This window comes from Solanum dulcamara, chromosome 9, assembly GCF_947179165.1.
Source record: "Solanum dulcamara chromosome 9, daSolDulc1.2, whole genome shotgun sequence".
In the NCBI taxonomy this organism is placed as follows: domain Eukaryota; kingdom Viridiplantae; phylum Streptophyta; class Magnoliopsida; order Solanales; family Solanaceae; genus Solanum; species Solanum dulcamara.
The window spans coordinates 69,847,713-69,860,025 of NC_077245.1; the positions used below are offsets into that span (position 1 = coordinate 69,847,713).

The following is a 12,313-nucleotide window of genomic DNA, read 5'->3' on the forward strand; positions in this document are numbered from 1 at the left end:
CTATTGGATCTTCAGATTAATCACATTAATATGTCATGGATCAATTATTGTGATACATATGAATTCTTTTTTTTTTATCATTTGTTTACTAATCTAGATTTGTGTCCCTTCCTATAAAAAAAATAATCAAATCTTTGGTTAAGGTGGAGAGAATTCTCGTCCATAATTGCAGCTCATTTGTCTTGACGATAAGTTCGAATATGTTATCTCTTTCATTTGCATCAAAACGTCTTGCAGAGCTAGAGTCCTTGGAAACAGCCTCTGGCAGAAATGCAAGGCAAGGCTACGTACAATAGACCCTTGTGGTCAGGTCCTTCCCCGGACCCCGCGCATAGCGGGAACTTTAGTGCACCGGGCTGCCCTTTTTCTGCTTGTACGTACGTATTCATATTATTTTTTTGCTTGTTGTTCAGGATATACTATTCATGCTCAATTTCACTTCACGAAACATTAGTCTAAACCACAACGTGCATAAAGATTTTTATATTTAAGGAATATACCTTGAATCTTATCAATATCATCCTTACCATGACTTTAGACATTTGCAACCAAAGGAATGAAAATAATCAACAAATGATTTTTCCATATCTCACGCAAAGAGTTCTTTAGAAAGACCAAAAACCATAACTCATTATGTAACTTGTGATCAATATTTCCTTTTCATAGGATCCAAGTAAATATTCTTGGTAAAAAATCGATCATGGTCTTTTCCTTTTGTAGAATATTTTTCTTCCATAGTATTTCTCCCATAATATCTTTTTTCTTCCATATCTTCTTTTCTATATTTGTGCAGATTATCACAAAATCCTTTTTCATCAAATAAACTAGTACCATAAATAATTACCACAAATAAATATTTTTTATTAAATTGCGAATTTGCGTTGGTTGGTTATCATCAAAATTAATAAGTGAAACTTTGGATCTAACAAAAGTTTGAGAGTTTAAGATATATATGAAAAAATGGTTTCGGCGAGTGTTATTATGCCAATAAAAAATAATTTCGACGAGTGTTATTGTGCCAATGAAAAAGTGCATGGATGGATCTCATACAAACCTCTTCTCTTATTTAGTATATTGAAATTAAGGGCGGAACTAGGTAAGAATTAGGATCTAGGGGTTCATTCGAAATTCCTTTGGTAAAAAATTACATTGTTTATATATGATTAAGATTATTATTTTTTATACGGAAAAGGGTCAAAATTACCCTCGAACTATTCGAAATAGCTCACATATACCGTTCAACTATTTTTGGGATCAAATATACCCTCGCCGTTACCAAATGAGACCACAAATACCCTTCCACTTAACGATTGGCCGTTTAAGCCGAAGTGGCAATGCCACATGGAAAACAATATCTACATGGACGGCCACGTAAGCCTCTCTTCCTCTTCCTCTTTATTTCAGGGATATTTTTTACTCCTTTTTTTATAATTTTAAATTTTTTTCTAAATTTTCTACACTGCCACATACCACATCCCTCCATAACCCCACCCACTTTTTTTTAATTATTAATTATTATTTTTTAAAATTTTCTACAACACCACATATCCCTAACCCCTCCCCCCGATTTTTTTTAAAGTTTTTAAATTTTTTCTGAATTTTCTACACCACCACATACCCAGCCCCTCACCCCACAAAAAAAATCTTTAAAAAAGTTTTAAAAGTTATTTTTGGGGATTTTTACACCACCCACCCCCATGAACCCCGTCCCCCTCCCACACCCCACCATCCCCTCCAAAATTTTAAATTTTTAACCACTCAAACTTTTAATTTTGATAATTTCTTTTATAAAAGGTAAATTAAATATGAAGTAAATTGAATTTTTATTTTATTTCTTACCCCACGACTTCCTTTCTCCACGATCGATACTCCACCACCCCTCCAAAAAAAAATGTTGAAAAGTTTTTATTTTTGATTCTGTATGCCCACTTCCTAAAAAAATGTAAAACTTTAAAAAACAGTTGTTTTTTTTTTTTTTTTTTTTTGGGGGGGGGGGGGGGGGGGGGGGGGGGGGTTGAGGGTGGCGAGGGGGAAGGGGGGAATATGTGGTGTTGTAGAAAATTTTAAAAATAATAATTAAAAAAAAAGTGGGTGGGGTTGTGGAAGGAGGGGGTATGTGGTGGTATAGAAAATTTAGAAAAAAAATTAAAATTATAAAAAAAAGGTCAAAAATTCCCATGAACTAAAGAAAAAGAGGGAGAGAGCCTGACATGGCCGTCCATGTGGATATATTTTTCCATGTGAAACTGTCACGTCAGCTTAAACAGTCAACCGTTAAGTGGAAGGGGGGGGTATGTGGTGGTATAGGAAATTTAGAAAAAAAAATTAAAATTATAAAAAAAAGGGTCAAAAATCTCCCTGAACTAAAGAAAAAGAGGGAGAGAGCTTGACGTAGTCATCCATGTGGATATATTTTTTCATGTGGCACTGCCACGTTAGCTTAAACAGTCAACCGTTAAGTGGAAGGATATTTGTGGTCTCCTTTGGTAACAGCGAGGGTATATTTGATCTCAAAAATAGTTGAACGGTATATGTGAGCTATTTCGAATAGTTCGAGGGTAATTTTGACCTTTTTCCTATTTTTTTTATATATAATAGATGTTTGAACTCTTTTAATTTCTTTGTGTGTTTGCTTCTACATATTTTGAACCCCTTAATAAATATTCTGACTCCGTTGTTGATTAAAACATGTTATTACAAAGGATAGAACTTCCTGAAGTGCAACTTAAACGTTTAATTTTGTGACACGACTATAAGAGCTAGGTAGATGATTACAAAAAGTTATACTAGGAAAAAGAGCACAATAAAATTAAACAAACTAAAAGAGATTTCTCTAACAACGCATAACAATGTTTTACACAAAACTAAACAAACTAAAAGAGATTTCTCTTCTTTTTTTTTTTAAAACGTATGAACAATTTCTCTTATACATATTTGAAGCCGTCGAAATTTTCAAAAAAAGAACTGCCACCACCTTCGAAACTCATGTACTTCTTCGGACTATAACTTCTCTCATAGTTAAAAGGGTTTGGGTTCCAATTCCAAGGCGTAAAGAAAGAATTATCGACTTGAAGAAAAGATAAAAAATTTGGAGAATTCTTCAAAGGTGTATAATAGGTATGGGAATCGGAATAGGATATTTCATGTTGACGTTTCTCTAAATAGCACAGCATCACACACTTACGGCATTCGCACAGTTCCGCCCTATACGCACCACCATATTCTACTGATAATTCCCCTAACCTCATATTATATGTATAAATATATATATACTCAATTTACTTTTGTCAATTAGAGAAGATACATGTGTGTTACAGTCTGTAGGTATATATATAATACTCTTATCTTAATTGTCATTGTTTGAATAGAATATTAGAAATTCACTCGAATTAGTATTTGACTTAGACACTATCTAGGAAATTAATTAGTAGAGTCCTACCTTAGCTTAGTTTTGTGCCTTTATCTTAGTGTTATAATGTATTTAGGATTTGGATTACACTAAAATCTTATCCAGGTACCCATCATTAAAAGTTGTATTTGCGTACACATTAAGATTCATAAACAGCTAGGTTACAGGTCTTTGAGAGCTAATGAAGAAGGAAACTAGAAAGGTGTTAGCAACAAATTTGCCTTCTCAAATAATAGTCAAACCTAAATTTCACACGTTAAATTTCAAAAGAATGACCAATAAAGATATTACAAGCGCCAACGATATCGCCTCCAACTTTAGCTTTTGATTTTCTTGATGGTTTAGAGCCCTAGTAAGTGCAACTGCACCTTATGATATTCAAACCATTTTTATGAACCACAGCAAGCTGATTTCTGGGCAGATTGACCACCTCCAGCTCCTGCTTCTGGTTGATTAATCTTGAGCGTTGAGGGCTGCAACGTCAACCATGAGCATTCAATATTAGGAAAAAAAAAACAAGGATATTGTGTGATTTTCTTCTTCATTCTTTCTCCCTACCCCTTCTTAAGTAACTTCAAAGAATTTACCAAAACTAGATCAAGTTATTCACCTCAGCCTTGGAGTCTGTGTCTGCAAGCCTTTGCTTTATATCTCTTGCTATTGAAAAGAAAACTTGTTCCACGTTAAGATTTGTCTTTGCACTCTGCAGGGTATAATAGAGTTATATTTAGTACAGACAAACCTACCAGCATTTCTTTACTAGGTTGTTGACCCATACTTACAGTTTCGAAAAACTTAATTCCGTACTCATCTGCAAGTGCTTGACCCTTTGCCGTAGGGACAGCCTACAAAAAGGTTCATATTGGCCAAATATTAGATTTAAAGTAAAACACAGACCTTCAAACTTTTATTTGCCCACAGATGGGGACGGGGATGAGGGGAGGAAAAGTTATAGATAAAAAATCAGTCCAAACAACAATCTACCCTCTTGCTTTCATCCATGTCAGCCTTGTTCCCTACAAGAATTTTGTTGACATTGTCTGAGGCATGCTGCTCAATGTTACGAATCCAGTTCCTAATGTCTGCAGGTAGGATAAATTAATTAGAAACCATCACAATAGAGGACAAAAGAAAAACTTGAGCCAGGGAGTCATCAGTATACTGCACAAAAGACAGCAAACAGATTTATGGAATGATGCAATCATTCACCGAAATCTTAAAAAGGGCGAGCATTCGCATATGAACTACACCTTGGATTATAGGAGAATCAGGATAAAGAACCTTACTGTTAAAGGAGGATTCGTCAGTAACATCATACACCAACAATATACCCATGGCTCCACGATAGTAAGCTGGAGAAATTTGTAATCAGAAAAAGAGAAACAAAAAGTACACAGGCAAACAGAACACAAGGATCTAAGGAAGATCATATTTTCTTTTTTAATACGAAAGAAATTTATTCATGAAGATGAGAAACAGGCACAAGGATAACGTCTCATCAACTTTGAAAAAGTAATATGATAGAGAAGACCAATTGACTCTCTTCATAGGGGGGGCAAGGGTATAAACGGTCACATGGAAATGTAGGGAAGAACAAAAGGGAGAGAAAAACATCACAAACCTAACTTCTCTAAATAAGATTCAATTAAGAAAACAAAAATGGAGAAAACTTCTTGCAGTCATAATGACCTCTTATACCAGACTCCTTTATAACCTCTTATACAGACTACTTATTAACCACTTATACCAGACTACATCATAACAACCTTGATATACCACCATCAGAACTTTTACCAATGAACAACCATAACAACATACCAGTAGTGATGGTCCGAAAACGTTCCTGACCAGCTGTATCCCATATCTGAAGCTTGATTCTTTTTCCATCAAGCTCAATGGTCCGAATTTTAAAATCGATTCTGACAAAATAAAATAGAAGTAAGCATTAAGAAGTAATTGTATACAGAAAAACCAGGCACATAATTCTCAAGGGCATTCTGAAGCAATAACCACAGAAGCATAACTAAGGGAGAGAACTCACCCGATAGTCGTGATGAAGCTTGTAGTGAAGGAACCATCAGAGAAACGTAAAAGAAGGCAACTCTTACCAACACCTGCAATGCGAACATCAAAGAAACATTTGGTTATCAAAAACAATTCACAATCATTCTCTATAAAGCCATGTAAAGACATTACATAACCTTCAAGTGTAATGAAGAAGATGCAGAATAAGAAGCTCAAAACTTCCAAAGAAAAGGTAACCGAAAATAAGTTTGCTGAAAGGTATAAGACAAGTTCCATGTTCTTAACTAACCTTTAGGCTATACACTAAAGAAAAGGAAAATAAATACCACACAGAAGTTTTCATCCTACCTAATACACTAAAGAAAAAGGTAAAAAGAACAGTATGGAAGTGTTCCCATTCGCCTAAACTTAAGCCGCTAAACAGTCATCACAATAACCCCCACCTCACACACCACAATACAGAAGAAAAAATAGAAATGTTATATGGAACAAGGGCCAAACCCAAAAAGACGTTACCAGTTATTTACAGAACAACAGGACATCCAACAGATAAATTTGGCTACAGCATTCTGTGATTCTGTCATTCTTCAAAATCATGTTCTACCAATATAAAGTTTTAAAGCTCATATTTAGGGTTTAATTTGAAGGAATATAAATTCATCAATGCAACAGAGAAAGCAATATGGTAATGTCTGATACTTCAACAGAAGATATTTGCTGGTAATGCTGATCATCTTCAAGCAATTGAGCTAATCAGAATTTGTTTAGATTCTTACGAAATAACTTTTTTCAAGTAAAAGATGGTTAGTAAATAGCTAAAGTACATCTCCTCTAACTCAAAGGTCCACTTATCAATTGACTTCAGAAACAACCACAATAGCTAGTGTTATTAAAGATTATAGCAACTAACTTAACATTACAAGTATACACACTGACAATATAAGCATAGGATGCCACATTTTCTCCATTAATCAGAGACACAGTAACTGATGCAAACAAAAGCCAGCGCTGTTGTTCCTGTTTTTATTATGCAGGCTGCTGACAGCCCAATCCTCCTCAAAGACATTGTTAATCTGTTCATAGTGTTATTTGCATCTATGGTACAAGAGAGACCTAGATAAAGACAAAGATGAAGGAGTGAGATGTAACCACAAGTAAATTCCTTTGGCTAATCAAATCCGGTTGCTTAGTCAGTCTGTGAAAATTTATAAGATGGCAAAAGCTAAAGAGAGAAGCTCATCCTGAGACTCTTTAAAACATGAATGATCCCAACCATTGCTTGACATTCTTGATAACAAGCAATGAAGGAAAAAACTACCAAGTAAATTATATCCCTCGTCACATCCATTGGAGTGATAGACCCTGATAAAATCGGCAATCGATCAACTACATCTAATTAGCTGGGATCTCCTTGTAGTGACAAATATAGCAAAAACATTTTTTCCCGTGAATATACATTATTAATTCTTGAATCTCCTTGTAGTGGCAAAGGTAGTTTAAAAATTGCTTTAGGCCACCACACATACAAATTTTTTGAATGCCCTTGTTAAACTTCCCCACTCTCCAGTTGAGCACAACCCTCCTGAATTTGGGACCAGTTATGCAATATGACAATCCAGCTAACTTTGACATGTAAAACAACAAATTCCATTCAGTAATAATCTACTGTAACCACTGTTTCTCCAGTAATTATTCGTGTGAGCTTGAAAATAACACTTCAAATACTGTTCTAAATTCCTAGTCATGTCACACGTACAAATATAACAAACCTGCTAATTAATTAACACGCAAAGTCATTACCGAAAAATCTTCTTCATTTTTTTTGGAAATTCCTAAACCCACTCCTGTGCAATAGTTCGTGAACCACGCACGAGATGCAACCCGTACTAGGCAATTCCGGTGCAACGAGATTGACTCAGACTCTCACAGTCATTGCCAGAAGATCATTTGCAGGAAAATAAACCAAATCTAGAAAGAAAAAATGGGATACATCGAAACCAAGATGCATTTTCAAAGCAGACGCTAGATCTCAACCTAAGTCAAATCACCGATCCGAAAAACTCAGCCATAGATCCAGAAAAAAAAGTAAATTTTAAAAAAAAAATGAGAATACAAATTTGTGATCTGTGAAAAAGGATTAAAAAGCAAAATGATGAAGAAATGTGTTAGATTACTGACCACTATCGCCGATCAAAAGAAGCTTTATGAGATAATCATAGTCCGCTCTAGCCCTTGCCGGTGGTGCGGCCATTGATGAATCAATTTCACGATCAACAAAAGTCTATTCCTTAAATAAATTCGTATATGAAATCATACACACAAAAAATTATACCCTTCTGGATTCAGAAAATTATTCAAATTTATAATGAAAAAAAAATACTGCAATGAAAATCAGATCAAAATCTACCCAACGAATCTAATCAATGATTTTTTTTCAGAGAGAGAAGGATTACCAATTAGTTTCAGGATGCGATGAGGGTGGCTAATATGCGCACTTTGTGCTGCGTGCGCCTACCAAATTGTTCCAACCGAAGAGAGTTGGGCGAGTGATCACGCGCTTCCTTTATTATGTATTTTTCCTTTCTGACCCGTTTGAAAAAATAGTACTTTTTTGGTATTTTGATGTACTCGACGTATATTTAATTTAATTTAGAAATAATATATAATCGTATTCTTTATATATTTGTCCTCCTACCTAATAATTTTTGTCCAAACATGATATTTTACGTATATTATTTCACATAAAACATATATTTATTTATACATATTTAAATTAAATGACATAAATATCGATGGAAGATAAGTTAAAAGACATTCATGCCTATGAAAAATGGAAGGAGTTTGGCGTGGTACGTTTTGATTGGATATTCGAAAAGTTAATAAAACGACAATGGATGTGTGCGTTGTGTGTTATAGGTGGAAGGTGTTTAATAAAGTAAAAAATCTACAAAGATATGAGGTACAACTGTTACATAGTTTTAGCAGCGATGCAAGGAATAGTCGGTTCCATCAAATACAAACTATCTTTCACATGATTTGCTTTTAAACTACTCTTGTTTTAAATTCGAATATTCTTACTTAAATTATTAATCTTTTATTTATTAATTTTTAAATGATTAACTTATTTATGTAATGAATATTTTGAGAATATGCACAAAATATGATATATTTTAAATGATTAATTTATCTACGTAATAAATATTTAAGAATACCACAAAATAAAAAGTAGTTTGTACACATGAGAGAACAAGAGGTGGACATGCTGCACCAACAAAGGATGCTCAAGGAAATTGGATCAACTAAATAATCTGGTCTCGAAGACGTATTCAATGCAGATCGATCTCAATTAAGTCTCTGAAGTCACATAATAATCGTTATAGGAAAAAAAAGATCAAAAATCATGACCTAGATATAAAAAGAACTCGTGTTTTGATAACGTGGTAAAAAGGATGAATACACTAGATATGATCGTACAATATTCTGCCCGTAATAAAGGAATATTAGTTGGCATTACTAACAAAATTATCACGGGAACAATAGTCATTACTCATAGTGCTTTAGATTTCGAATGAAATTTTCCTGTATTATCTATAAACTTATACAAATAGTTATTTTAATACAAATAGTTATTTTAACACAATTATAATCGAATCATTTTCTGGACAATACAAAAGCAATATACTATTATTATTGTGCTCCAAACCTTCCATATTTGATTAAGTCTTTACTTCATAATGTTTACTAATTTAAATGATCCCGCATTTGAGATTAACATCACATTAACGTTGTCGAATCCAATGCAAACACTCATCATCGGAGATGTACTGTTCCATACAACTTTACTTACTTGCTTAGTTATTTTTGTTTAATACTTTCATTAATTCACAAACATATTTAGCTGTTAATTATAACAAATTAAATCAAGAAGCATTTTTGTAACCCCACCTACAAATATTTGAAAAAGATTTAGCAATGACGCAGTCTACAAAGTTTAAAAAGCTAAAAGAATGCTTTAATGAATCTATAATCACCTATACCGATCTTTTCTATCATTCCATTGTATTTAATAATATAATATTAATCTTAGTGGTAAGCTAGTTTTCATTAGGGGATTTAAATATGAAAAAATATATATATGCGGAAGTTAAAGAAATTTAATTTCAGACCAATATAGTTACGTCCTTATTACTATAATTGGTTGCAATAATTAATTAAAGTAGTTGACTTTTGTATTACGAGTTTTGTGTGAAAAGTCAAATGTTATTAATTAACTTGGGTAATTAATGGATCACTAATACAAATTAATTAGATTGGGTGGATCTTGTTGATGTAATTATCTATTGCTCCTAAATGTATTTATTATTGTTACACCCTAGTATGAACTATGACCTGTACTCTTTTCTTCTTTTTCTTTTTAGATCTATCAATCTTTTGTTATTTAAATAATGTTCTTTGCGTAGTTAAAAAAGTTTCTTATGTATGATGTATACTTTAAAAAAAAGATTTTTATACTTATATCGATTGAATTGATTGTTTATGTATTCTTAACATATTATACATGATTTGTTGATTTGTGCATATATTAGTGATAGATTCAATTTTTTACTAAGGAGTTCAAAATTTAAAGAAGTAAATATTCGAAAAAGTCAAGGGATACACATTACTATATATACTTTTTAAAAAATTAAATCTGGTGTATAAATTATATATATATGTCCACAATTTTTAATTTAAGCAATTACGTGAATAACTATTTAAATTATTTCTTCAAAAAATAATGCTAGTAGTCAAGGGCGGAGCCACGTAATGGTCAGAGGGTTCATCTGAATCTCATTTGACAAAAAATTATACTATTTATATATGATTAAAATAAATTATTATGTATATATATATATATTAGATGTCGAACTCCACTCAATAAGTTTATATGTCTACTTCTTCAAATTTTTAATGAAAAAGAGACAAATATACCCCTGTACTATTGAAAATAGTTTCAAGAAAAAATGTTCAAAAACGCCCTTAACGTATTAGAAACGGTTCAGCAATGTCATCCTTCCACCTATTAGATCAAATTTCTTTTCACCTATTAGGTCAAAAATGCCCTTAACGTATTAAAAATGGTTCAAAAATATTATTTTTTCACTTATTGGATCAAAAATGTCCCTAACCTATTAAAAATAGTTCAAGTTTGCCCTTCCTTCTACCTATTAGATAAAAAATTCCCTTAACATATTAAAAATGACTAAAAATTTTACTAATTCTAATTATATATGTCAATAATTTTTTTAACAGTACTTTGACAAAAAAAATTATTTGTATATTTTTTTTAAAAAAAATCTTGTTTGTTTGTCTTTCCTAATAGAAGTATTTGCTTTAAATAAAATATATGAACTAACGTGTGCATTAACCCGAATGTATGTTTTATAAAAATATTGTCTTAGTCATGAAGAAGAGGAATTTCATTATGTATGCCCATAAAAATATAATTTTTGTTGAATTTCTTTTTGAGTGTAAATACAACATCATTTAACATAATTTATACACAAATTCAGTAGTTTTAAATGACTAAAATTGTTAGACAATGGAAAAAATATATGACCAAGATGCTAATAGAAGTAAAGTGAATTAAAAAGTTGAGTTTTAATTTATTCAAATTTGAAGTTTAAAAAATATTTTTTAAAAATATTTTGATGTTATAAAAATATTATATTTATTGATAAAATATATTAAAATTGCACGACATGCGGGCATATTAAATAATATTTAATAGTTGATAAACATACTTTTAGATATAAGGAGGACAAATTTGAATCATTTCTAATAGGTTAATGACATTTTTGATCCAATAGGTGAGAGGATGACATTTTTGAATCATTTCTATAATTTTTGATCCAATAGGTGGAAGGAGGACATTTTAAAATCATTTTTAATATGTTAAGGACATTTTTGAACCTTTTTCGTAATTTAAATATACTCTTATTATACTTTTAATCTAAATATATCCCTCCCATTATATTTTGTCATATATATATATTCCTAATTTTAATGGAAGAACACATGTTAGCTTAGAAATCAAATGACCCACACACAATTTAAAATATCTAATTTCCTTTAAAAACCCACCCATTTCACTCATTCCCAACCCATTTTCATACCGTCATCTTCTCTACCCAAAATTTTCATTAAATTCAACACTCAATTAGCACGGAAACTCTAGGACCACATTTTTTTCTCCACCTTAAGTATTTGTAGCAATCACGGGTGGAGCCACATTGTGGACAGAGGTTCATTCGAACTTTCTTCGACGAAAAATTATATTATTTATATATAATTAAAATAATTTTTTATGTATAAATAGTAGATGTCGAATCTACTTCGGCTAGTTTATGTGTCTATTTTTTAAAATTTTTTAAACCCTCGTATTAAAAATTCTGGCACAGCCGCAACCATTTTGATCCGTGAAATGATCCCTACCAGATAAGGTGCAACAATTGATATTGTGCGGTTCAATTTATCCTCAATGAGTTGATGAATTTCATCAATGAATTCTCTGATTCCTCCCTAATCAATTACCATGGAGCAAATGGATTGGCCAAAAGTATCACATCTGACTTTAACAACTTATGGTGCGGTTTGACTCCAAGTTCCCAAATATTTTTGGTAAGTTATTTTGGGAGAAAATTTGATGAAGTTTTACCTTGCAAACGGCCATAAATTTTCTTAAGTTTTGGTGAAATTTCAAAAATATTATTTTGTATTTGTAAGTTCTAAAAGTTATTAAAAATACCCATCAATTTGTGTTATCATTTTATAATGAACATGTTCCATTAAAAAAACCTTATAACATAATTGATAACAATCAACAATCAACAAAATAAC

At 31.9% G+C, this 12,313-nt stretch overlaps 1 protein-coding gene across 2 annotated transcripts; it reads right to left on the reverse strand.

Moving 5' to 3' along the window:
- Positions 1 to 3,493: 3,493 nt before the first annotated feature.
- LOC129903128 (ras-related protein RABE1c) lies at positions 3,494 to 7,985 on the reverse strand. Of its 2 annotated transcripts, none has more exons than XM_055978623.1 (9): positions 7,888 to 7,985; positions 7,613 to 7,721; positions 5,451 to 5,523; positions 5,228 to 5,328; positions 4,696 to 4,761; positions 4,394 to 4,491; positions 4,192 to 4,254; positions 4,020 to 4,112; positions 3,494 to 3,882 (listed from the first exon to the last, which is right to left on the reverse strand). In XM_055978623.1, exons 2-9 carry the CDS (start codon positions 7,683 to 7,685, stop codon positions 3,799 to 3,801), a joined length of 651 nt encoding a protein of 216 aa, XP_055834598.1. In that variant the 5' UTR covers positions 7,686 to 7,721; positions 7,888 to 7,985; the 3' UTR covers positions 3,494 to 3,798. The 2 variants fall into 2 exon arrangements, with proteins under 2 accessions (XP_055834598.1, XP_055834599.1); XM_055978624.1 differs by having other exon boundaries at positions 7,613 to 7,715; positions 7,888 to 7,977.
- Between the last annotated feature and the right edge of the window lie 4,328 nt (positions 7,986 to 12,313).